Source organism: Ostrinia furnacalis, unplaced genomic scaffold (assembly GCF_004193835.3).
Source record: "Ostrinia furnacalis isolate ACB-3 unplaced genomic scaffold, ASM419383v2 OfSCF0694, whole genome shotgun sequence".
Taxonomy (NCBI): domain Eukaryota; kingdom Metazoa; phylum Arthropoda; class Insecta; order Lepidoptera; family Crambidae; genus Ostrinia; species Ostrinia furnacalis.
Window position 1 is genome coordinate 1216435 of NW_021130933.1, and position 25318 is coordinate 1241752.

Genomic DNA, 25318 nt, shown 5'->3' on the forward strand with positions numbered 1-25318 from the left:
TTCATAATTTTGAATTGTATATTACGCCGTGGTCGTGTTTTCTTTGCATAACTAAATATTTTACTTTACATTCCAGGAATGCATCGTGGTCTGCGTTATCTCCCTGGAGGAGGTACACGTGAGTCCAGAGACAGTGCCGTACTCACAGTGTCGAGAAGTACGCACGGTCTCAGCCGCAGCCTCCAACATGGACAAGATTACGATAGCGGCGAGTGCTGCCATCTGCGGCACTATTGTCGTGGCAGTACTCGTCTTTGCGGCTGCTTCACGTCGCCGATCTCGGACCGTCCACCGGTTACATACTCAGGCATCCGAAAAACTACCGAACCCTTGTTGTGGCGGTCTCACCGGCACACCAAGTCCAAGCGGTCCGCTGTCGTCGCTGGCAACACTTGGCGCCTTTGGAAAGCAACGTGAATGGGATCAAGTGTCAGCTTACAGCTCACGTTCGATCCCGCGAGCGCGTACTTTCACTGAACCGACTCACCCTGATCCCCTACCGGGGCGTCCAGGCCGCGCTCGTTCCCTCGCAGATGGTCAATCGCAGCATAGCTATTCACAATCGGGCCGATACGGAGCTCCTGGATATCCAGGAAGCATGTTAGGATCGAGAACCGGTGAGTGACTAAATTAACGCATACGCGAATATAATTTATGACATTTCCTATCAAACTTTCACGTGGAGCGTGGCGTGTACTGATCATAGTTTCACTTTTTAGATCTTCGACAATCTCGTCAATCTTTAGGAGCGGCATCAGAACGAGCGTCTCGTTTGTCGTTAAGCGGGGCGGCGGGTGGAGCCACCGGGGGCACGGCGGGGTCCCGGCGGCGGCCGCGGTCCCGGTCGCGCCCCGCCAGCCGGTACAGCGTGGGCTCCATCGGGATGGGCTACTGCGACACATCGGACAACTGGACCGACCACGACATGGACATCTACATGGCCCGAAACCCTACGACGCGGGGCGGGCTGGTGCCGTTATAGCGCGCAGGCGGCGGGACGCGGGGCAGGGCGACGTCGCGCGCGCGCTGCTCGCGGTGGTGGGCCGCCAGGACGCGCTGCACCTCGTCGTGTGCACGTGAGCGCGCGCGCCGCCACGCCCGCCGCGCCCACCCACACAAGCCCGAAACGTGTCACTATAAACAAGTCTCCGGCAGCGAGGCCGAGTAACGTACATATGTCCAAATACAATATCTTAGAATTAGAGGCTATCTTCCAGAATTCTCGTTACCGCTAAGTTTTGTAATACATTAATAATGATGATCCATCCGACCGATTTCTAGCAGTCTTGGCGGCGCTAGTGTGCCCGAAGATGGCTTACGTAGCCGATCTTCGCGGCAAACCCCCTCGCACATTGAGGGCATCTGAGCACGCCGCCAATTTAGTTATTAATATGTACTCAATGAAGACTGATGAAACGATGCTTCCTCAAGTCTAAAAAATAGTGCTTCATTTGAAATCCTTTCAGGATTTCGCCCTTTTATAAAGTTAAATTGTACTGAAACTTTCTTAATTTACAACTCATATTCGTAATTGAATGCTAGTCACGATTACATGTTTTCACTCATCACTCTATCATTGCACTTATTTATTTTCATTAAAGGTATTTCAAGCTATTAGAGTAAAGCTACATTATTTATCCAACATATTACTGTAAACTGTAGTCTATGATTGATTAAAATATTCTTGTGGATAATCAAACATCCCAACTAATATTATAAATGCGAAAGTAACTCTGTCTGTCTGTCTGTCTGTCTGTCTGTTACGCTTTCCCGCTTAAACCTCGCAACCGATTTTGATAAAATTTGGCATAGAGATAGTTTGAGTCCCGGGAAAGAACATAGGATAGTTTTTATCCCGGTTTTTGAAACAGGGACGCGCGCGATAAAGTTTTTCTATGACAGACAAAATTCCACGCGGGCGAAGCCGCGGGCGGAAAGCTAGTACTTCAATAAATATGTTTACTAGACAAGTAAGGGTAAATGTAAGATAAAAATAAGGCTGTATATATTAGATAAGTTAGATTAAAACCTGTTTATAAATAAAAGAAATCTGTTAAATACAACAACCAAATATTGTAAATGCAGCGCAATCCAAATGGTGCTATTTTATGTAATGAATAATGAATGAAATACTTAAAATAGATAAGCAAAAAGGCTATACTTGTAAATACTACTTGTATCTATTTATTTAAACTATCTACAGTGCCGAAAAATGTTGTCTCATAAAACCAATTTGTAATTGATGAATAATGTTATCCATATATTTTCAACTATTTTTCCTGGATTAAACATGTTGAGATGAATTGATTATTTTGTCTTCTTGATCAAAAACTCTTACTCTACACAAAGATAATGTCTTACCAGTATGTATGAATTTGTATTTTTTAGTTTATTTGAAAATACATACCTTTACTATAACCATAATCATGATGACTGTTGAAATCGAGATGCAGTAGTAAGTCCTCTTCACACCCTAGGCTTTAGAATCTATACTCTATACTAATATTATAAATGCGAAAATAACTCTGTCTGTCTGTCTCGCTTTCACCCCTAAACCACTGAACCGATTTTGATGAAATTTGGCAGGGAGATAGTTTGAGTCCCGGGTAAGGACATAGGATATAGTTTTTACCCCGGTTTTTGAAACAGGGACGCGCGCGATAAAGTTTTTCTGTGACAGACAAAATTCCACGCGGACGAAGCCGCAGTCGAATTATAAGTACACAAAATGAAGTACATACCCCGGGACCACGATCCTGTGTTCCCACCGGTACTGCAGCTCCTGCGTGAACTCGTACCACAGGTGCGCCAGGTAGGCCAGCCCGCCGGCGTCGTGGAGCCGCGCCGCCGTCACCGACAGCCGCCACACCAGCCCGCCGTAGGGGCTCGTCTTCACGTAGTTGCAGAGCTTCGCTTCGTTCGCTTCTGACTGGAAAGACAAATTAAAAAAATATAACAAAAAACTTTTATCTAAAGAGAAACAAAAGAAGTTCAGTCAATTTTGAATATTAACCTTCAGAAGTAAAGCTGAAATTAAACAACATAATTTAGAAACCTGGGATTGATTACAGATTATTAAATGCAATTACAAAAATTATTCATACCTTAAATTCAACCTCTAATTGTTCTGGATAATTAAATGTATCATCCTCAACAGCATCAGGAAATATATAGTACAGTAGTGGCATTAACAAGTCATCAGCTATGGGTCCCTTGAATTCGGAAACAGTACCATGGCCCATGGCTGCCTTCACCAGCTTTGAAATAGTAATGGGTGCCTCAGTTATTTTCTGCAAAGGATTCACAATCCCCAAGCTTCTGCTCAGCCCAAGCACATCCATAAGTAAGTTACTATTGTCTAACAAGTCCATCACCTTGCCAATTGTCTCTGACAACTGGCAATTGATGTTGTCCCTCATCTTCAAGGTGACCGTCCACAGAGGGGCCATGATTGGATCAATATCAGAAAATGTCGAAGAATCGACAATGGCACTCTCTCTAAACTTTGGCCAAATAGCATTCAGAAGAACGCTACTTATAGGATTCTTTTCAGAACCAAATGGAAGTTCTATCAGTTTCTTGACATCAAAACCATCTATTGACAAAAACTCATTGGAATGTGTTGTCTTCTTCCATATAAATGCATCAGAGTCTTTCAGCTCATAGGAAAACTTTGTAGACACTACTACAGCATCAAGAGCGACAGGGGATCCTATTTTAGATTTAAACAAGCTAACTAAGCCAGTCAAGTGGGAACACTGGTTTGATATCCTTTTTAGGTGAATGGTATCAAAGCTACTTTTGTACTCATTGTCTTCATAGAACCCTAGATAGTTCTGCTGCCAATGTTCTCTTATTTTTACAAATATGGGAACTCCACAATCGACATTTGCAAAGGCAATATTAATTGAACTCATTACTACTTTTATCACACTACCCTCTACGAGTGGTAGTTCTGAGCACACCATCAAATAACGTTTTAACCCAAACCAACTAGAGACAGGAAATGGGCTTCCATCCTCTTCATCCATAAAATGTGATGTGGCATCCCAAATACCATTTTGCAATTCATTATGTAAAAACTTGTCATCTGACTCCTCTACATTGTCAACCCCAACAATAGGTTCTAAAGCGTGGTAAGATAACTTAAATTTTAGACCTTGGAATGAAATCTCTTCAGATTTGCTAATCCATTTCTTTGTGAATTGCTGATGTTTAGGTATTTTGGATTTTGGTAATCGCCACTCGTTAAGAATCTCCTCTAATCGAGCAATAAATACTTCCCACTCTGATACAGTCGTAAAATCTTGATGATAAATATCGTATTCGTCTATTTCTTCATTCATTTTAATAATTAAATCCAAAATAATCACAAAGAAACAAACAGCTGAGAATGGACAAAACAGCGATGACAAATGACAGCTGACATTGACAGAAGACAGGTATCTGGTTTAGGTTTGTTTTTTGCGCAAAGACATTCAAAACTATAATTGTTTTTCTTTTTTATATCTTTTTTACTATAATTTCGTGAATTGGAATGGGGAAAAAGACATCTCAGTTACCATGGTAACAAAAAACGTAAACAAAAGTTGCAGTCGGAGTACTTACTGGTACTGTAGAAAATTTTAAACAATTTCATAATAAACAATATTACCTACATTAGTCTTTAGAGGTACTTAAACTTTACGTAGACCCCTACCGTTCGGTAGGTCCAGTAATGTTTCGCGGTGATAATTCCCATTCTTTAAGTTATGAACAACAAGCAAAGTTTATACAAGATAGAATAACAACAGTAGAAAAGAACTTTGGAGAATTATGTGTTGCTTTCGGCGATTACACCCGGAAAACTGCCCGGTAAGTTTAAAAGTTAAAATGGACTACTTAAGTCGATATCTACTATGACTACTTCTACTTCTAAGCGTAAGTATCCGCTGTGTAAACTCCACGCGACACGGGTACTTAGTTGTTCAAAAACAATTTAATTGTACTTAATAGAATACATTATTTCTAGCTTACGTGACATGGGTGATGAACTAACCAAAGTATTAAAAGACTATTCAAATAACGAAATAGTCAATAAATCTCTGAGTGCAGGCCTAGAGAATTTATCTATAACTCTTACTGCTATTGAAGAGTATCGAAACTGCGAGGTTCAACGATTGGAAGCAAAGGTAGGTATCTATTATTATACCTAATTAATATAGGTAATAAAACTTAAAAGCACATCAGACTATTCTATCTCATTATATTTCCTGTCACACTTCGGACATAAAAATCAATGTTTATTTTGTGCTTCAAAGTCGTCGTCCTACCTGACTCCCCGCCCTACATTTGGCGGGTGAATTTAAATAAATTTTCCATGTTACATAATACTTACAGCTTCAAAACTAATTTCTTGGCAATTTTTCGGCAATTTGAAGCACATTACAGGCACATTTTGTGCTTCTACAGACAGTGCATGCTTATAACGATAATACCTAATGCTTACTTAACTAGGTTGTTGGAGAGCTGTGTCAATATGAAACGATTTGCAAACATGCTCGAGAGGAGCTCAAACACACGATGAACGTCAGGGAAAAGGAATTGGCAAGGAAGAAAGTACTTGACAAGGCCAGGGAGAGACAGCCATTCAACAGACAGCAAGTCGTGCGTTATTACTACTACATTTTTTTTATTAAAGCCTAATGACTTCCTATTGCCTATAACCATGATATTTTACAAAAATTTTTCTGTATTATTCAAAATTCTTACCAGACGTACGCGGAATCGGAATTATTAAAGGCATCAGCAGAGATGTCTCGCACAGCTAAAGGCCTCAGCGAGCAGACAGAATTCTTCGAGCGACGCAAACTGCAGCAGTTGAAGACTCTTCTGTCAGACTTTGTCATGATTGAGCTAAAGTTTCACGCAAAGGCAGTGGAGTTACTTACTGTTGCGCATCAACAGATAGGCGATATAAACGAAAAGGCTGATCTAGAGGTTTGTAATGTTATACGCGTATGGTCTATCAACCGCAGTACATCAATACCCACAATCTTAGCCTATTTACATTTTATGACGTGTTGCAAATGAAGAAAATAATAATTAAGAGTAATCAACTCTATATACGTCACTGTAAACATGAACGTTAACTTATTTTACTTCTTTTTGTAAAGCGGCTCAATACAGGTCTGTCGGATTATGAGGATCAGGCGGTAAATATTGTTTATTCAAGTGTACCGTTACCGTTTTATGAAATAGTAACTAGGTATATGTCTTTGTCACAGAATTTCAGAAGGAAGTTGCGGTCTCCAGAGAAACAAGTGAACACAGGCATATCTGCTCGGTCATCGTCTTTGGCGTCGCTGATGAATCAGCACTCACCCTCACGAGAAGACGATGACACAATGGTACAAACTTCTAAACATCACTGTTATTATTTATTTTTGTTGCAAGAAGCACTTTCTTACAAAACAAGCACAACTTAGATTCACGTGTCATAAGTAATACCTACAGGGTGTTGCAGATTGGGTAATTTACCCACATAATGTAGTTCAAGGTCTAACATGATACTTGTATAAAGAAGAAATAAATAAGTCAATAAGTCGGTATCCCGTGTATAGGCATACTTAGTAGGATTGCAATTTAATTATCTGCTATTTTCTTTAGTCCTTACAGCTCTTCATTTCTAATTATATGACGAGCTCGTAGGTAGGTAGACTTGCTTGACGGACACATTATTTAAAACATTTGTTTATTAGGTACTCATTTAATATTCCTATTCACGGCATTGCAGAGTTTACGAAGAGTAAAGTCACCAGAGAACATTAATTCTGCTGTTGGGAGGTCCAGCTCCTTGGCTACTCTAATGAACCATTCGTCATCTAAAGAAGAGGATGAGACCACGGTAAAACCAAAAACTAATCAAATCTATACCTAAAAATCCGCGACATGGGAATTTTCGGGTCGGGTTAGAGTTTAGAATCTTCCCCGCTTAATTTACGTAAGTTACGAAGTAAAACTTATAGGGCCTTACATCCCTAAAACTATTACAAATGAAAAAATAATATGAGAAACGTAAGATAATTTATGCTCCTGTCCTGTATGTAATTTTCGTGATAGCAATTGAATATTAAAACTAGCTAAGTTTTATTATAAACAACAATAAAGAGGTCTTTTTGTGTGCAGTTTTATTTAGGTATACCATAATATAACAGCATCACTCACTTTTTTATTACATAAGCCCATTTGTACATTTTACTTACATAAGTTTTTTAATTACATTAAACTAAAATATTTTTAACAGTTAATCTAACTTATTGGTGTTGAAAAATTTAAAGTTCTTGAGAATCGAGCCTAGAATATTATACTAAAGCGATTTATTAACTATTCTGAAGTAGTATCCATGAAAAGTTATTAAATAGTACATCGATTTAATTACGCTTCTTACTCATAACTTATTTGCATTTTATTTATTGCTTTTTTTAAGACTAAGCCAGGAAATGTTTTTATTATAGGAATCTGAAGAATCTGGAGACCATGACACTTCCGAGGAGACTGAATCACGTTGATGAAAATGCATGTTGCTTAGTTTAGCTAATAATAAAACATGCGTAGGTATTAATTTTCATGTAAAACCTAATGTTTAATGTAACACACCTATGATTTTAATAAATAAAATAAGGATTATTCAAATTTTGTATTTTATTACACAGTTACAACAAATAAGTTGATATGAGCACAAAGGACAGTGATTTGTGTATTTAAATACTTCACATCTTAACTAGTTTAATGTATTATGTATCGTCATCCAGTCGGTCAGCATGCTATTGCTACTGGCAGCGAAAAGTTTGGCAATCATTATTTTATTTGGTACAAAATTACTTGCTTGCCACCTAAAGGCACTTATGTGTTGAGGAAATTCAATAATTTTGAATTAAATACATGGGCTTCATAAACTATACAATGACAAAACAAACAAAATACTTTAGCCACTAATAATAAAAAATACATGCAGGTCCTTTTCTTTGTCTTTTCTTAGTCAAAAATAACTAAAATCTGCTCTACCCCAATAGGTATGATCACAATTTAGTTACTCCTTTTGCATGATGCCAGAGTAATACATAACATACTAACATAAAGGATTAATGTAATAACAAAAGCTTCAAAACTGCAATTTAAACAAAGTAATATAGTGAAAGGCATTATGCTACTAATGTTGCTTTTTACACAATTTATAAACCAATTTAAAACATATCAGCCCCATGTTTTCATTACACAACTAACCTTAATTCTTACAAGTATGGGTTCCTTCTATGCATATCTGTATGGATTTCAAACATGCCTACTTTTTGAGTTATGCTGTATTGATTTTCCTTGTATCTGGTCCTGCTCTGTGCCTGGTACACTTTATAGCCATGTCTAAAATCAATACACTACCTGGCACTTAATGGTACAATATGTATGATACAGTAATAAGATGTTTTTATTGATTTAACAATATTTCACATAATTGTTTGCATGAATCTAGCATTACTAACATCCAAATTTATCCTTGCTACAATTAACTTACAGGCAAAGTATTTGAACTAGTTGTTTCATTTTAATAATGGTGCTTCATTAAAAATCTTATGATCAATACATAAAGTACATCTTTCAGTAATAATAATGAACTTACAAATAAATGAAACTGGTAAATTCTCAGGGTGAGGTGAAATGATTTTAACATTCTAATTAAAAATATTTTTGGGTATGTTAATGATGAATTGACTTATTATGTATTTCACAAAATATCATGAAACCAAATGCTGCTTAGACAACAACTAATCTTATTTGACCTCACCCCTATAATTTAATAATGTATTGTCACAGTTTGTTATAAAATTATGTGCCCACTAATTTATTAACAACAAATGAAACCTAATTCTAAACCAATAATGTGTCTAGCATCTAAGTATGTGTTACAAAATTTAATAATTCTTAACATTTTATGCTGTGTGGTTTTTTACTTACACATATTACAAAGTATGTGACAGAGGCACAATTCTCTTTGGGTGAATATTAACAAAAGATGATTATTTCAACCCTTTGGTTGAACAAGGAAGCTTTCATTACTTTTCATTCTCCACCCCGGCCTGGGTCATGAGGTCTGTGATATTTTTCTCCAGTTCATCCACTCTTGTCCCCATTTCATCTATTCTGTTTATTATCTGATCTGACATGCTTTGGAACTTATCCTGCATGTTTTGAAGAAGTGATTGTACCTGAAATTTACATAATTGCATTATTTGATATTAGTACCAGCCCCTTAGTTACCACTATATCTACGTAACTCAACTATATAATACGTATATAATGTATGCGTATGTAAGTTAATAAATTATGTAAACATCTAATATCCATTAACCACAAAAAAATAAGATAAAAACAACTTACGTATTGAGTTACTTCCTGCATGTTTTTAGGATCATTTGCTGGAGTGGAATAATTGTTCTCCACTTCACTGGTAGCGTTATCAGTACTTTGTTCTGCCATTATTCTTTTTCTTTCTTATTCGATAGCTAAACTTGGAGAAAAACTTCTGTTACAGATCTTAGAACACTTTCGTAATGTTGTTGTTGTAGTCAGTCTTAGAAACAAGTGGAGTATCGGCGTGTGGATTTGAGGTAATAGCAATTCTGTTTGATTGCTCCACTCACGAATAATAGGGAAATAACACGAATATCACCATCACAACGCAAGTCGCAATTCAATAAATTCACAAAATGTGCGTGATGGGCGAGTGAATCAGAAGGTAATCTGTCAAATGCTGTCAACGCTGTCATTATGACATATCATGACATTACTTTTTTTTAGCTCTCCACACATCATCGGTTAACCCGTATAAGTACTATACTCTATGGTTAACCCTTAACCCGTCAAATACGGAAAAATAATTTTCACTTGGCAAAATTGGACACACATCCCACTTAAGGACACACTCAATCTCACTCAATGCCAACAATCTATGCCTAAAGAATTAAACATTCCTCTATGGATTTATGAAATCAAAATCATACCCGGTACTGAAAAATGATAAATATTCAAATTTTCCCACATCAATTAAATTTTGAATGCCCTTATCATTAGAGGGATCACTTTCCCCTACTTTTCCAGGTTTTTCATACCAAATTTGAAATCTACCTACGCACAAAATTTACCCAAGAATCAATCTCAGTTTTTAATAAAACTATCTATCTCTCAAGAAATTTTTGTCATAATTGGTTATTCTAGTATTATAATGTCTTTGATTAATAGTAGAGAAGTGAAGAAGTCTTCTTCTTCATCATTCTTTTTGACAAGTGCAAAGTTGCCAATCTGTGGGAAATTCCCCAAACTGCGGAGAAAGTGAAGCTTGTTGGGGAATGTGTGGGAAGAGCTGCAATTTGGGGAAAATCCCGCATTTTATGTCTGAACAATGCGCCATGTTTCACATAATCTTGACTGATTTTTTACAAATCATTCATCAAAACTGGATTTTATTTAAAGCGAATAAGCTTCCTCCGATTCCTCACGACGTTACTCCCACTTTCGAGCACCCACAGTCGTATATTACACGTTGACGTAATATCCATTGTATAATAAAATTTAAATGTGGTAGGTATCAAGTTTCGACAATGCGTTCGGGTATTTTAGTTTATTACTGTAGGCAACCCTGCAAGTGTAACAGTCAAAAAATTGTGAGAGAATTTGCAAACAAACTATAAGGTTTATTTCTATAGGTTATGTTTATTTAATGTATTTAAGGAAAGGTGATTAATTTAAATCAAATAAAGCACCATCAATATGTGTGGTATTTTGTGTAAAATATGTTATTCAATGGACAGTAACTCAAAGGTCAGTTCACTAAAAATAATCCATATTTTATGAGTTTAGTAATAGTAACATTTTAGAAGTTTATTTAGTAATAATAAAATAAACCATATAGCAGAAACTTTTATCAATTTCAGGATAAAAAAGTTCTAGAGAGAATTAAAAACAGAGGCCCTGATAGTATACAAGAATGTGAAATTGAAACGAATGGAGTAAAAGTAGAATTCTGTGGAACAGTTTTGTGGATGCAGGGCCCCCAGCCAACAATACAGCCCATCAAAAATGACAGAGGTATTCTTTTGTACAATGGTGATATTTTTGATGAGAAATGGGACCCTCGTAGAAGTGATACAGATCAGATATGTGAAAAGTTTTATCAAGTTTCGGTAAGATGAAGTTGACTAGGTATTGTATGAACTTACATTAATTTTACAAATTTTGTTGATGATAGTTTGTTCTTACAATTAATATTAATTTGCAGGAAAACTCTGTTGATCATATTGTAGAGGAAATACAGCGTTTGAAAGGACCATTTAGCATTGTATATTTTAACAATTTAACAAATGATTTGATATTTACCAGAGACAGAATTGGGAGAAATTCATTGTTAATGCACAAAAATGATAAAAATATTTTGATCAGCAGTGTTTTAGGTACTTGTATTTATTTTTATTTTGAACCAACATAATAATTTCAACATTAATTATATTTAACTATCAACATAATATTATTATTGTAGAGTTATGTCTGATTTTACAGATAGAAAATATGAATGTATAGAAATACCAGCTACTCATATTTTTTGTCTTAATCTAATCACAAAAAAATTAAAACTGTATCAATGGGATAATTATATTGAATATCAAGAAGTAAAATTGGATGACTGGATGGAATCTGTTAAATTAGTACAAGGTTTACCTGATGAAGAATTTTCATTTGATCCATGTATAAATTGGGATATGGATAAAGAAGTAAGTTTCTTTTGTTTTGTTATGTTTTAGCTTTTTAACAGGCTTTTCTTTTTCTTTTACTAGTAGCACTTGTTTACAGAATAATTATGTCTAAAATGCCAAAGGAAGAAAGCCACTGAAAAAGGATCACAACTTAAAAGAAATGTTAATAATACACACTACAAAGAAAAAATTGTTTAATTGTATCTTTAGAGAGGTTTCATAATATTACATAATAATCTTAATTTTTTTTTGTGTCTACAAAATATAATTTATTACTATACTAACATTTCAGGATGAGCCAATAAAATATATAGAAATGGTATCTTTGGAAACAAAAGACAAATGTAGTATAATTGAAAAACTGTTAGACAATTCAGTTATAAGAGAAACAGTTGTGCAAATAATTGAAAAACTAGACAGCAGTGTTAAAATCCGACTGAAAAGACAGCCAAGTTTATGTAAAATGTGTTTATCAAAGAAAACTATTTGCGATCACTCGTCGGTTGGTGTTCTTTTTTCTGGAGGACTAGATTGTACCATCTTAGCATATCTGATCGATAAATATGTACCGAAGGCGCAAAGCATAGATCTTATGAATGTTGCATTTAAAAAAGATGACTCTTCCTCTTATGAAGTGCCTGATAGGATAACTGGCAAGCAGTCTTTAGAAGAACTAAAGCGCCTTTGTCCTAATAGGTTAGTAAGAGTATGAAAAACATTCAGTGAATTCCGGTTGGAGTTGTTGGAGTATGGCGGATATTCAAAGATTTTTTAAATATTTATAGGAAATGGGTGTTCAAGGAAATCAATGTTCCTAAAGATGAATTGAATACATATCAAGAAACAGCTATTGCTGATTTGGTATACCCTAGACAAACCATCTTAGATGAAAGTCTTGGATCAGCATTATGGTTTGCTTCAAAAGCTCAAGATTTACAATCTGTGTCTCCTTGCAGGGTATGTTAGGGGGCGTCCATAAATTACGTGAGGCTTTTAGGGGGGGGAGGGGGTAAAAAAAAACCTCACCAAATCTCACGTGGGGGAGAGGGGGGGTCTCGGGAAATATCACGTATTTTTTTCCATAAGAAATAGAGAAATAGAGTTTGCCAGAAAAATGGGTTAAATCTTAAGTAAAAAAATTGGCCAAGTNTTATTACATATTTATATATTTTTAAAATATTATTATTCTCCTGTTACAGATCCTGTTTTTGGGTTCAGGTGCAGATGAATTATTTGGTGGTTACACTAGACATAGAAATGCTTTTAAACGCAATGGCTGGACTGGCCTCAGTAAAGAATTACAGCTGGATTGGATGAGGATATCATTCCGAAACTTAGCCCGAGATAATAGAGTTATCTGTGATCACGGACGACAACCGAGAATGCCATATTTAGATGAAGACTTTACGGAATTCATTTTAAGCTTAAAGCCATGGTTAAAGTAAGTTATATAATATGCCTTTATTTTCGTTTAATCGTTAGGTATTCGCAGTACCGTTTACCCAAGCTCCGCCATAACCACCACCGCAGCTGATTATACTAATGATTTTACTTAAGTTGTTATTTATTATTTAATTTACAGATGTTTTCCAAGTGAACACTTGGGGCCAGGTGTTGGTGATAAGCTTTTTTTGCGAATGGCAGCATTCCACTTAGGCCTAAGAGATGTTGCATTATTTCCTAAACGTGCCTTGCAATTTGGATCACGGATAGCAAATAAAAAAGAAAAAGGAAGTGACGTGTCAAAAACATTTTTAAAAGTTGATTAAAAGTTATTTAAAAACCGTTATTTAATTTAATTATTCATATATCCCAGTGCAACCAGAAGTTCCACCAGCATCACCCCCACTAGAGGGATATTTGAGATTATATTATATATTTTTTATATTATTACATTGATTGACAGTAGTCAATCAGTTAATGGATTAACCCATAGAGTTGTTAATAACTGTGGATTAACCGAATCTCACCAGCAGTTGAAAAATTAATTAAGCTTATAGATAAAGAAGTAGTAAAAGTGTTGCAATCAGCAATATTTGCTAATTAATTAATTTAGCTCGTTAACTTAAACCCATAAAAACAGCAAAGAATTGCGCACTCCGGCGCACTCTATATTTCAATGTCAACGACATTCTTGGAGAATATTTTGGATATTGTCTATGGTAATTTTTTTGCTTGCTGGCGTTTGCGCTTGGCACTGCTTGGCACATTATTTTTAATCTGTGCTTCTGTCAATACATACGTCAGATTTACCAACTGCATTTCCATTCCGAAAGAACAAAAACATTTCATTCAAAAATGGCTGCAAATCGACGGAAGCAGGACGACAAAAATTTAGAAATCTTACGTGAACTTATTTCTTTGAATGGGAATAAATACTGTTTAGATTGCAACCAAAGAGGGCCAACTTATGTAAATACTACAATTGGTTCGTTTGTGTGTTCAAAATGTTCGGGAATGTTGTAAGTATTATTTCTGCGCGTTTGTTACTTTGCAATCGTAATGAGATCAACAAACAGACTGTACCTATTTTATTTCAGGCGTGGTCTTACACCACCTCATCGTGTAAAGTCAATATCAATGGCCACTTTCACCCCAGAAGAGATCGATTTCATTAAAACTAGAGGCAATGATTACTGCAGACGCGTTTGGTTAGGCCTCTACGAGGGTGAAAGTGTGAACTTTACGGACGAACAAAGCGTGAAAGATTTTATGTCTGATAAATATGAAAAGAAGCGTTATTATTTGGAGCCTCAGTCCAGTGCTGTCTCCAATGGTAGTTCATCATTGAAAAACAGATCAAAAGCTAAGACTGCTGTCAGCGCGACGAATGCTTCACCCCTGATATCAATTTCGCCGCAAACTTCCAAGAGTATGGTTAATAATAACACGACTGTGAACTCTGCAAAGATAGTAAATAACTTGCTGGCTCCTGTTAGCGAATCCAACACCAAGTTAGCACGGCCACATGTCAATTACCCACAAGCTCTGCTGACTAATATGAGTGTTCCAATCTCTACACCGGCTCCACCAGTACCTGAGTGAGTAATTTACTGATATATTTATTTGTAGGTACATAATATAATAATTACCAGTAATTGTAACAAGTAAAATAATTTCTATCTTTCAGTTTTCCTGTTGATTTCTCTACTGCAGACATTTATAATAGCAGTCAATTTAATAATAACTTCAATAACAATAATTTTGCATCTCAACCGTCAGCAACAACAACTTTCAATGCATTCAACCAGCCAACTTCATCAAGTAAGTTTTGTAAAATAAAAATTAAATATTTTAACTGGTAATTTATTGTGTCTAGTAGCTAATATTTTGAACTTATTTTAGACGACCGCTATGCTGCCTTAGCTGACTTGGATTTAGCATTAAGACAGCAAAACATGAAGCATATGGGTAAGTAGGCAACAACTTTTTATACTTTCAATCTTAGTTTGTTTGATTTTTCTGTAATAAATTGAGTTTAATTTTTGTTGTCAGTTTCTACTTCTTATATTAATAACATTTAAATTTTCAGAGGAAAGTAACAATGTAAATAATAAGAATCCATTCCAAAGCTCGACAACCAATGACTTGTTTGCTAACAAAAACCCTTTCTTCAATGGAGGATGGAGTACTGCTACACCGGTTTCTGTAAACCCTTTTGTGGTAAGACTAACAATTTATCTCTGTGTATTTTGATAATCAACTTGAGATAAAGATTTACATTCTGTCAAAAACTTGTTTACATTTTGATAAGATTGTTTGAATTTAACAGGAGTAGGTATATTTTATTAAACTTAATTTATTAACAAGCAAATCTTTTGTTTGATATCAATAACATATTGTAATAGTTGCTGTTTAATAAGTATTGGGTGCCCTTGTAGGTGTAAATAATCATGCTAAGCATGTAGCAGGGAAACACAATTCATATTGATGAGTTGATTATAATTTGATTGTCTGTTTCACTTGAATGAACAGTCTAATCATAGTGAGATAGCTTTTGGCAGAGACCAACAGTATCAGTTTGTAGACCTACTAACCTTTTGCATCATGCTATACTCTATTAATCTTTCTATGTTAGTATGCCATTAGTATATTGCAATCAGTTTACTGATATGCATGAGATTTTGTCTCTATTAGACAATATAAAGCAATTATTACAGCTTTAAATCTGCTTTTTAGTGCTTTTGTATAATATAATTTTAAAATGATATTTTTTTACAGCCTTCAACAAATAATGGTGGATTTGTCAATTCCAAGAATCCATTTCTGTAACTTGTAAGGAACTGAAGACCCAAGTCAAAAATCAAAGAACAAATTAATGCAACTGAAAGCACAAACACAGCTACAAAGTTTATTATTTACAAATTGTAAAATAGTCTATTTATATATTCAGTTTGCCATAGTTGTAATCTCCTTAAATCATTGTCCCTACTTGTAACTTTAAAGTGCTTATTATGGTTGTAAACGAAAGTGCCTCAATCTGCCTTAACAGAATATAGTAGACAGAAATTTTAATATACTAGATAAAATAGTATCTTTGTGTAGAAAATTTGAAACTGCATTAGTATTTTGAATGAATTTATGAGTAGAAATGGTTTAAATATGAATGTTATTATTCATGCAAAGCTGGTCTTAGCTTTATACTAAATTATGTATTTATATTGTAGTTAGAATCTTTTAAACATGCAAATGCCGTGGTAGTCAATAAACTGATGGTCACATATTAGAATACAAAATTTTAATGTAATAAATAGGCGAAACATTTTGAGCAAATATGCGCTATCAGTTACGAAATATTGTTTGCGTATCGTGCCTTAATAGAGGAAGTGAGTCTTAAACGATTAGTGCGTTTTGAAATGTCGGTGACTGAGCATAGCTTGAATGAAGTCATCACACCACATTATGTAGATGTTGGTATGATATTGTAAGACAAATTAGGGTACAAAAATTATTTTGTGACTATTGCTTATCAAAAGTAACAATAGTTTGATCTTATGAGTATGACAAAATATAACTATAATAAGATATATTGACGTCTAATAAGTATTCAAAAGTACCTGTGAATTGAAAATTCGTGGCCTTAAAACAAAATATACGATTTATACCCCTGCCATTTTAATATTAAAGATGGGAGTTCTGTTCTATTTTAACTACATTAATTGTTTGATTCTTGCATGGATCAGAAAGGTCACTTCCATCAGATATAAGTAGGTAACTTAATAAATCACAGTCTGCACAAGTTGTGACACGAGTCATCTTACTAACAATGCAATTATTGTGTATTTAAGCTTTTAAACTTATTGTGATTTGCAGACGCTTCTGACTACTCTGACTATGTAATCTGAGCTTTATAAAATGTTTATTATTCTGTCTTAAGTTAACATAAATTTAAATAATTTTAAGCAGTTGTAATATATTTTATTAATAAATCAAGCGATATAATTTTGTCATAACCTTCAGTTTATCAAGCTCTCAAACTTTGTATTTCATCTGTGATTGTAATCAGTAATTTTATTATAATTGCGGTGAGCTAATTTGAACAAATTTATTTTAATCAATGCACTTTGCTATTTATTTAGTTCTAATTGTAATTGTTTTTTTACTATTGAGCACTAAGATCTGTTAATTTGTATTAAAGTTGTAAAAAATTAATCATTATTAAATATTTTTTTACACATCATAATTTTATTTTACTTTTTAATCTTTGGTTTGGTTTGGTCAGTTAAATGTTAGGTTAAAAGCGACCAAGTAGGACCTTATGACATCGAGTTTCAAATTAGCAAATTACAGATCATTATAACTAGGGTATTTAATTTATTAGAGCTGGTTTAATTAAGAGCGTTTACACGTTTCATGCGCAATTTGGCTTAAAACATTTCCAAGCCCGTTCGTTAATTACCATTGTTACCATTACCAGTGATATTACAAATTTGTTAATTACGTCAGGAAATCTCGTCGCAATAGATAAATAGAAAATATTTTTCTATTACATAGTTATGTATGTAGGTATTTAAGCATTTATGAATATACTGTCAAACGTAATTAGCAAATACATATTCATTACCGATTGCAGATCCTTGGGAAAATGGTTAAAAATATTTTTTGATTTAGGCATCTTTAAAGAAATTACAAATTCATACAACGTGAAATATCCAGAAAAAATATTATTTAATCACCGATATCTTCCTTCTTTGACACGCCGAGCTAGACGTAACGGGACGTTGTACCCACGCTTGTTCTTTCTTGATGTTTCATTAGAAACATTTCAACTCTTCAGTAAAAAAGATTATGATAATGACTTTCTGGAGAAGAAACAAAAACACTTCACATAAACAAGTTTTGAGAATTGTTTATTCACTTAGATCAGTCTTATTTACATCTAGCACATGGAGAACTTTACATTTTGTATTTACTACTTTTTCTTGTGAACACTGGGGTAGAGAAGTTATCTGGGGTGACGTTCGGGCTGGGAAGTGGGGTCTTTGGGGTTTCGTTCGATATGGACACCGTTGACGCGTTCTTGATGGCTTCAGGCAAGTCTTCCGGCAAGCTTGTCGGTTGAGACGACGATGATGCTGCTAATCTTTTTTCTGAGATGGTCTTGAGGATATTTTTTCCAGCTTCTTTAGTCTGAAAATAAAAAGGGAGACATGATAATAAAAGGCCACACATAATGCGGGTAGCCAGCCCAACTCGGTAGACCAACGATCTAGTAAAGTTGGGAGCACCTGGATGCAGGCAATGCAGGACGGAAGCACCTGGGTGCAGGCATCGCGCATGTAACATTTTTTTTTGTACAGGTAGGCTCGGCAAAATAAAGGTTGGGAAACCCTGCAATAAGTAAAATAAGTAACACAGTAACTCACGCTCTCATGCTCCAGGCACTTGTACGCGTAGTGCGCCGCGTGGTCGAGCAGCGAGAAGCGCAGGTAGTACTGCGCTACATAGCAGTTCAAAGACAGAACTTTGGAAACTCATAAATATAGCAGGAATGACGCTGGATGCAGGCCTCTACCAACCGGTCAATATGGAAATCATTGGGGGATGCCTATGTTCTGCAGTGGACGTCTTGTGGCTATAATGATGATGGAAGTAACAGCAGAGTAAATACAAATGAGTAGGTCATCTTCATAGAAACGCACCGAGCGCGGTTCGTATGTGAGCGCGCCAATACGTATGCTGCGCGTAAATTTAGCGTGGATTAGCGGGGAGTTGCGCCGCATTTTGTCAATGTGTGCGTGCGCGCCGCATACGTATTGGCGCGCTCGGTGCGTTTCTATGAAGATGACCTACTCATTTGTATTTACTCTGGTAACAGCAACTCACGCTCTCATGCTCCAGGCACTTGTACGCGTAGTGCGCCGCGTGGTCGAGCAGCGAGAAGCGCAGGTAGAAATGCGCTACATAGCAGTTCAAAGACAGAACTTGGGCCTTATAATACGTCCTGTGACTGACATGACGATGGAAGTGACTCAGCAACTCACGCTCTCATGCTCCAGGCACTTGTAGGCGTAGTGCGCCTCGTGTAGACTAAGAGCTAGTGAACGCCAGACCTACGTTATTTTATAAAGGCTGAAAGTTTGTCAGCGCATGCTCCCAACATAGCTAAGAACCATGGCCAAACATGAAGTTTGGGTCATGGTGGCTTTGGCAGAAAGACGGTACTAAAGGTGTGTAAAATACCAACTTAATTACGTCAAAGTATAAAGGCTGATTTTTTGATATTTCCTTCAAAATGTTATTAGAAATGACGTCATTGATTGACAGACACCTACCATGGTGGCAGCCCATAGCCAGACACCTTAAAGTTCATGAAAATATAGTCCTACTTACGTCATACTATAAAAGCTGATATTTACATAAAATATTTGAACTATCATTTGATGAAGTTTCCTCATCAGCCAGACACTTCAGATGGTTCCTTCGCCTTGCCAGACAGCTTTTAGGGTGGCTGAAAGTGCGAACGCGAGGCACTATAAATATTGTTTTTTGTACTTTTTCTTAAGTTACTCAAGTATTTGAGTCTGTAAATCATCATCTCATGTTAATGAGCTGATGATGGAAGGTAAGTACAACTCCTTAAGGCTTAGGTAATCCCTAATTTTAAAGTGATTACCTCTGAAAGTTGCCTAGAGTAAAGTTCTTAGCAATATTATCATTACCTATGTTAATGCTAATGTTGCTAAGAACTTTACTCTAGGCGTTTAGCAACTATTTTGAAGATAAAATTTGAGGCACCACATTTTCCGTGTATATAAATTCTAGTGAGGATTTGGGGGTCCTAATTCAATATAGAATTGTTATAGTACTATTACTGTAAATTTGATTATACTATGCATAGTAATAGATATATCGTGATGGTTTCGCTGGAAGGATACTCTGCAGCGCAACCACTTTCAATAACAAAATACGGCGAAACCTGTGACGTAGTTTTTTTTTAAATAGGACTAGAATTTTATAGACATTTCAAAGATTTATTTTAGAAACTTACACTAGTTAAATCAAAAGTAGTTCTGCCGGGGAGCATGACGTGAATTATCCTACAACTCCTAAGCGTTAAGGAGTTGTACCTTCCATCAACATGGGATGATGACTAGCTGATGCAAACACCCAAATAACTTTAGAAACTATACTTATATAAATACTGGTTAAAGGATTGTCCTCCAACTCCTAAGCCTTAAGGAGTTGTACTTACCTTCCATCATCAGCTCATCAACATGAGATGATGATTTACAGACTCAAATACTTGAGTAACTTAAGAAAAAGTACAAAAAATAATATTTATAGTGCCTCGCGTTCGCACTTTCAGCCACCCTAAAAGCTGTCTGGCAAGGCGAAGGAACCATCAGAAGGGTCTGGCTGATGAGGAAACTTCATCAAATGATAGTTCAAATATTTTATGTAAATATCAGCTTTTATAGTATGACGTAAGTAGGACTACATTTTCATGAACTTTAAGGTGTCTGGCTAAGGGCTGCCACCATGGTAGGTGTCTGTCAATTAATGACGTCATTTCTAATAACATTTTGAAGGAAATATCAAAAAATCAGCCTTTATACTTTGACGTAATTAAGTTGGTATTTTACACACCTTTAGAACCGTCTGTCTGCCAAGGCCACCATGACCCAAACTTCATGTTTGGCCATGGTTCTAAGCTATGTTGGGAGCATGCGCTGACAAACTTTCAGCCTTTATAAAATAACGTAGGTCTGGCGTTCACTAGCTCTTAGTCTAGTGGTCGAGCAGAAGCAAAGTAGCTCATAAAGGTAGGTAGGTAAGGAAGGGCGCTGGATGCAAGCCGCTACCAACCGGTCAATATGGAAATCATTTGGGGATGCCTATGTTCTACAGTGGACGCCTGGTGGCTGAAATGTTGATGATCATGATGATGATGATAAAAGCAACTCACGCTCTCATGCTCCAGGCACTTGTAGGCGTAATGCGCTGCATGGTCGAGCAGCGAGAAGCGCAGGTAGTACTGCGCGAGGTAGCGCTGCGCCGGCGGCAGCTCGCGGCTGCCCGCGTTGGCGGCGTCCTGGCACGCCGCCGTGTACGCCGCCGCCGCGCTATTGGGCATGTTGCATTTCTCATACAACCTGCCAGGATGAAAAGTAAACCGTTATAAAAACATTTTTCTCTACTGAAATCGATGCCTTTGTCAAACAGGGGACGCGTTTGGCTGAAACAAACTGTCAACAAGGGAATTTTGAATTATATTGCTGGTACCGTGACTACATCGGTGCCCAAGCATAAGGCGCAAATATTTGGGAACAATAAAAAAGATCTAACTAAGTGAACAGAAGGTTACAGTTATAGAAGCTTTTATCAGGATAAAAGGATTGTTCTGTTGGTTCAAAGTCAAAGTCAAAATTTCTTTATTTGTTTAGACTAATAANATAAAATGGCGGGCCGGCCGCCGCCCGCACATTTAAAATTCAATATCTTGGAAACTAATTAACGTATCGAAATAATTCTTTCACGTGTATTTTTTATTTTTAACAGAGAATACAGAAAGCTAAAAAACTAAATTAGTGAACATTCTTCATTGTAGGCGTAGTGCACCGCGTGGTCCAGCAGCGAGAAGCGCAGGTAGTACTGCGCTACATAGCAGTTCAAAGACAGAACTTTGGAAACTCACAAAGGTAGCAGGAATGGCGCTGGATGCAGGCATCTACCAACCGGTCAATATGGAAATCATTGGGAGACCTATGTTCAGCAGTGGACGTCCTGTGGCTGAAATGATGATGGAAGTAACAGCAGAGTAAATACAAATAAGTAGGTCATCTTCATAGAAACGCACCGAGCGCGGTTTGTTTATGTGAGCGCGCCAATACGTATGCGGCGCGCACGCACACACTGACAAAATTTAGCGTGGATAAGCGGGGAGTTGCGCCGCATTTTGTCAGTGTGTGCGTGCGCGCCGCATAATGTATTGGCGCGCTCGGTGCGTTTCTATGAAGATGACCTACTCATTTGTATTTACTCTGGTAACAGCAACTCACGCTCTCATGCTCCAGGCACTTGTAGGCGTAGTGCGCCGCGTGGTCGACAAGCGAGAAGCGCAGGTAGTACTGCGCGAGGTAGCGCTGCGCCGGCGGCAGCTCGCGGCTGCCCGCGTTGGCCGCGTCCTGGCACGCCGCCGTGTACGCCGCCGCCGCGCTGTTGGGCATGTTGCATTTCTCATACAACCTGCCAAGATGAAAAGTAAACCGTTATAAGAACGTTTTTCTTTGGTGAAATCGATGCCTTTGTCAAACAGGAGACGCGTTTGGCTGAAACAAACTGTCAACAAGGGAATTTTGAATTATGTCGTGACTACATCGGTGTCCAAGCATAAGGCGCAAATAGTTGGGAACAATAAAAAGATCTAAGTGAATGTAAAGAAGCTTTTATCGGTATACAAGGATAGTTCTGTTGGTTCAAAGCACTGACTGAACTAATGATACCCTTTGGAGGCCTAAAGTATCTTGCAAATGAAACAAGGCTCATGGTTACATTATACAGATAAATCCAGTGCACTAGTTTTATGTACATTTATAGTCAGTGGAAAGGAAAAAATGCTTAATTTCATTTTTTTCCTTTCCACTGAACACCACAAAGAAACTAAACCTTACTTTGCCAATTTGAAAAGAGCCATCCCTTCTATATCCCCTGTACTGTGTGCTTTGTAATAACACTTGAGGGCGTTTGGTATCTTGTCCATTTTCTCGTACGCCTCCCCAAGAGACACCAGCATTCTCGAATCATCCGGTTTTAACTGTGAGGCGCGCGAGTAGTAGTATATGCAGTAACCATTCAAACCCAGTATTTCGTACGCTTGTCCAAGACCATTCCATGCGCGGTAATCATTCCTATTTACATCTGGAAGTAAACAAATCAGTATTGTTATTAACAATCTACAATGCAGAAGTAAAATATTAACATCTTATAATTTCCAGGAAGAAATTGTACTGGCTTTTTAACCCAGAATCAAGGTTTCCTCAATTTATCATTTATCTCAAGAATAAATTACATAAAATATCTACCTAAAGCTTGCCTATAACACTGTATAGCAGCATTGGAGTTTTGTAACTCTATGAACTCATGGCCCATTAGGATCCAGGCTGACTGGTACTGGGGATCCAGTGCAAGTGCTCTTTGGAAGTACATAACAGCTTTTTGGTGCTCACTCCTTAGACTGTAATAATTACCTGAAATAATAAAAACAGTAATAAATAAATTAAAAATTTAGTTTGAATAAGGGACTAAGGTTTTGTAAATTGATTTAAAAATAACTTACCAATAACACAACAAGTTTCTGTCCTATACTTATCTATGGACACAGCCCTTTGTGCTAAGTTAGCCAATTCCATCCGTTTCTCTTTCAAATATAACAGATGGGAGTACACATCCCAATTATCAAGACGGTATGGGTCTGCCTGGTATAGTTCCCGGAATAATGCCAATGACGTATCCACATCTGAAAAAATAATAATACGAACACACTGTCAAAAAATTATGTTGGAGTATTGCTTGAGAAGTAGAAAATATCATTAGAGTTATTACTTCTCTTACAGTATAAGTATGGTGAAGGTTTATTTATACCATTTTTTTCTTGACAACATCAAATAATATAAATACTCAAATACATAAATAAAAATAATATACCTCTTCGATCATGATGAGCAATAGCCATTTGAGCAGTAACATAAGTACTCTTGTGGAAACCTCCGCCAACAAGTGCTAAATAGGCGTCCAGCGCCTGATCAGACAGCTTTAGTTCCACAGCTGCATGCGCAGCAAAGAAGTACATCATCCAATGCTCCGGCAACTGTAAGGAGTCTAAGGCTTCATATTCATTGGCTAGACCAGACAACTCCACCCAGGCTGCCCAAAGCGTAGGCGCTGCAGCTACAGCATTCTGCAAGACGGTAACAGCTTGGCCTCTCAATTCCAATTTCTTCAAAACAACACCCTCTAAGTAGAGAAGGTAACCATCAAGGTTGTTTTTGTTGGCCTGAAATGTTATAAAATTAATTTTATAAGCAGCTAAAAGAGAGAGGAAGTGTGTGATACAATCAGTATAACAAAATGTTTTAGAAATTTAATACAGCATTACCCATTTATCTATAGTTCAGTTATAGCTACAGTTGTTGTAAATTTATTTGATGTACCTTTGTGTAATGTAAATATTTGTTAAAACTAATTTGCATTCTGTTGCTGTACCTCAATAAATAAACTACAGGTCGGTATTTATAACCCACCTTGAAGAAAGATAGTAAATCCAGTAACACTTGATTAGCCTCTGCATTTTCTGTTCCTGAGTCTGCAGCGTTATCCAACCTCTTTTTTTCGCTGGACATGTATTGTGAGTATCTTAGAAGAAAGACACACTTTGGACTAGTGCAATTCTCTAGGAAATGAGCAGCTCTGTCATATTCTTGACAATCAAAGTAAGTTCTGGCCAAAATGTATGCTTCTTTCTCCTCCATAGGAATGCCGTCATCATAATTATCAGGAAGGTCTTCTGGTTCCAGTTTATTATCTTTTAAAGCGTAATTTAATTCTGCAAGCCATTTAGCGGTCTGTATCAGACCTCGATCTCTACATTCTCTGATTCCGAGACAAATGTCCACCCTGACTTGTTTTAAATCAAGATGAATATCTCCTCTTCCAGTCGTTGGCACCGACTGCATTTTAAGCGTTATTGATTGACTTTTTATAATGAATTAATTCTATTTTTTATCTAATAAACAACGGCTAACGATTTTTGCGATAAAATTCGTATAGTTCCAAAATACTGGACTGTCCTGTCGATGACATTGACAGTGGGGCGCCACCGTCAATACCGGATCGCTGGTTCCGATTTTTGCCATGTTGGAAACCATATAGTTGAACGATGGTAGCGCCCCCCTGTCATTGAGTTTGGTGGGACAGTTCAACGTGGGTCATCTATAGCATTTGTTGTTTTGACACTGTTGACAGCTGGTGGCTTTTGACAGTTGTCAATGACATCCACAGATTAAACAATAAAATCCATAGACAATTCCATTCTT

The 25318-nt window shown here is 36.7% G+C and overlaps 7 protein-coding genes across 11 annotated transcripts in view; 4 read left to right on the forward strand and 3 right to left on the reverse strand.

Moving 5' to 3' along the window:
* The window catches only part of haf (leucine-rich repeat and fibronectin type-III domain-containing protein hattifattener), a 29637-nt gene extending 27941 nt beyond the window's left edge, over positions 1-1696 (forward strand). Inside the window, exons 4-5 of the mRNA XM_028299999.1 lie at positions 77-617; positions 720-1696. Coding sequence (XP_028155800.1) covers positions 77-617; positions 720-982 — 804 coding nt within the window. The 3' untranslated portion in view covers positions 983-1696. The remainder of the gene's footprint in view (positions 1-76; positions 618-719) is intronic.
* Rab3GAP1 (RAB3 GTPase activating protein subunit 1) overlaps positions 1-4410 on the reverse strand; it is a 34498-nt gene extending 30088 nt beyond the window's left edge. Inside the window, exons 1-3 of one of the 2 annotated variants that reach the window (XM_028300001.1) lie at positions 3414-4410; positions 3105-3245; positions 2742-2929 (exon numbers count right to left, since the gene is read on the reverse strand). In XM_028300001.1, coding sequence (XP_028155802.1) covers positions 2742-2929; positions 3105-3245; positions 3414-4346 — 1262 coding nt within the window. In that variant the 5' untranslated portion in view covers positions 4347-4410. Of the gene's footprint in view, positions 1-2741; positions 2930-3104 lie in introns of both variants that reach the window. The other variant, XM_028300000.1, reaches the window with a different exon arrangement.
* Positions 4411-4609: 199 nt separating this feature from the next.
* On the forward strand, positions 4610-7973 carry Fam92 (CBY1 interacting BAR domain containing protein Fam92). 2 transcript variants are annotated; one of them, XM_028300102.1, is made up of 8 exons: positions 4610-4854; positions 5012-5171; positions 5497-5646; positions 5755-5979; positions 6156-6194; positions 6267-6389; positions 6776-6886; positions 7497-7973. In XM_028300102.1, the coding sequence occupies exons 1-8, from the start codon at positions 4718-4720 to the stop codon at positions 7548-7550; spliced, it is 999 nt and encodes a 332-aa protein (XP_028155903.1). In that variant the 5' UTR covers positions 4610-4717; the 3' UTR covers positions 7551-7973. The 2 variants fall into 2 exon arrangements, with proteins under 2 accessions (XP_028155903.1, XP_028155904.1); XM_028300103.1 differs by lacking the exon at positions 6156-6194.
* On the reverse strand, positions 7896-9798 carry LOC114349645 (heat shock factor-binding protein 1). The gene is made up of 2 exons (XM_028300104.1): positions 9415-9798; positions 7896-9242 (listed from the first exon to the last, which is right to left on the reverse strand). The coding sequence occupies exons 1-2, from the start codon at positions 9511-9513 to the stop codon at positions 9090-9092; spliced, it is 252 nt and encodes an 83-aa protein (XP_028155905.1). The 5' UTR covers positions 9514-9798; the 3' UTR covers positions 7896-9089.
* A 1005-nt stretch (positions 9799-10803) lies between these two features.
* LOC114349641 (asparagine synthetase domain-containing protein CG17486) lies at positions 10804-13707 on the forward strand. 2 transcript variants are annotated; one of them, XM_028300099.1, is made up of 8 exons: positions 10804-10854; positions 10968-11216; positions 11312-11483; positions 11590-11801; positions 12076-12479; positions 12569-12740; positions 12983-13224; positions 13366-13707. In XM_028300099.1, exons 1-8 carry the CDS (start codon positions 10804-10806, stop codon positions 13550-13552), a joined length of 1689 nt encoding a protein of 562 aa, XP_028155900.1. In that variant the 3' UTR covers positions 13553-13707. The 2 variants fall into 2 exon arrangements, with proteins under 2 accessions (XP_028155900.1, XP_028155901.1); XM_028300100.1 differs by lacking the exon at positions 10804-10854 and having other exon boundaries at positions 11041-11121; positions 13366-13706.
* Positions 13708-13857: 150 nt separating this feature from the next.
* Positions 13858-17156, forward strand: drongo (Arf GTPase activating protein drongo). Its single transcript, XM_028300101.1, has 6 exons — positions 13858-14245; positions 14324-14824; positions 14914-15047; positions 15129-15194; positions 15316-15446; positions 16005-17156. Exons 1-6 carry the CDS (start codon positions 14082-14084, stop codon positions 16053-16055), a joined length of 1047 nt encoding a protein of 348 aa, XP_028155902.1. The 5' UTR covers positions 13858-14081; the 3' UTR covers positions 16056-17156.
* A 1010-nt stretch (positions 17157-18166) lies between these two features.
* LOC114349640 (cell division cycle protein 23) lies at positions 18167-25043 on the reverse strand. 2 transcript variants are annotated; one of them, XM_028300097.1, is made up of 7 exons: positions 24527-25043; positions 23931-24279; positions 23563-23742; positions 23309-23473; positions 22898-23144; positions 21193-21379; positions 18167-18413 (listed from the first exon to the last, which is right to left on the reverse strand). In XM_028300097.1, the coding sequence occupies exons 1-7, from the start codon at positions 24956-24958 to the stop codon at positions 18180-18182; spliced, it is 1794 nt and encodes a 597-aa protein (XP_028155898.1). In that variant the 5' UTR covers positions 24959-25043; the 3' UTR covers positions 18167-18179. The 2 variants fall into 2 exon arrangements, with proteins under 2 accessions (XP_028155898.1, XP_028155899.1); XM_028300098.1 differs by lacking the exon at positions 21193-21379 and adding an exon at positions 22286-22472 and having other exon boundaries at positions 24527-24958.
* Positions 25044-25318: the final 275 nt, after the last annotated feature.

Excerpts from the sequence above, each read along its gene's own strand:
- Fam92 (XM_028300102.1), top strand. The coding sequence starts at position 4,718 with ATGTTTCGCGGTGATAATTCCCATTCTTTAAGTTATGAACAACAAGCA. Across the intron at positions 5,172-5,496 it reads TTCAACGATTGGAAGCAAAG|GTTGTTGGAGAGCTGTGTCA; the intron begins GTAGGTATCTAT and ends TTACTTAACTAG. Across the intron at positions 6,195-6,266 it reads CGGATTATGAGGATCAGGCG|AATTTCAGAAGGAAGTTGCG; the intron begins GTAAATATTGTT and ends TCTTTGTCACAG.
- LOC114349645 (XM_028300104.1), bottom strand. The coding sequence starts at position 9,513 with ATGGCAGAACAAAGTACTGATAACGCTACCAGTGAAGTGGAGAACAAT. Across the intron at positions 9,243-9,414 it reads TGCAGGAAGTAACTCAATAC|GTACAATCACTTCTTCAAAA; the intron begins GTAAGTTGTTTT and ends TGTAAATTTCAG.
- LOC114349641 (XM_028300099.1), top strand. The coding sequence starts at position 10,804 with ATGTGTGGTATTTTGTGTAAAATATGTTATTCAATGGACAGTAACTCA. Across the intron at positions 11,217-11,311 it reads AAAAGTTTTATCAAGTTTCG|GAAAACTCTGTTGATCATAT; the intron begins GTAAGATGAAGT and ends ATTAATTTGCAG. Across the intron at positions 13,225-13,365 it reads AGCTTAAAGCCATGGTTAAA|ATGTTTTCCAAGTGAACACT; the intron begins GTAAGTTATATA and ends TTTAATTTACAG.
- drongo (XM_028300101.1), top strand. The coding sequence starts at position 14,082 with ATGGCTGCAAATCGACGGAAGCAGGACGACAAAAATTTAGAAATCTTA. Across the intron at positions 14,246-14,323 it reads TCAAAATGTTCGGGAATGTT|GCGTGGTCTTACACCACCTC; the intron begins GTAAGTATTATT and ends ATTTTATTTCAG. Across the intron at positions 14,825-14,913 it reads CCGGCTCCACCAGTACCTGA|TTTTCCTGTTGATTTCTCTA; the intron begins GTGAGTAATTTA and ends TCTATCTTTCAG.
- LOC114349640 (XM_028300097.1), bottom strand. The coding sequence starts at position 24,958 with ATGCAGTCGGTGCCAACGACTGGAAGAGGAGATATTCATCTTGATTTA. Across the intron at positions 23,145-23,308 it reads GTGTTATAGGCAAGCTTTAG|ATGTAAATAGGAATGATTAC; the intron begins GTAGATATTTTA and ends GTTTACTTCCAG. Across the intron at positions 18,414-21,192 it reads AGTGCCTGGAGCATGAGAGC|ACTAAAGAAGCTGGAAAAAA; the intron begins GTGAGTTGCTTT and ends TTTTATTTTCAG.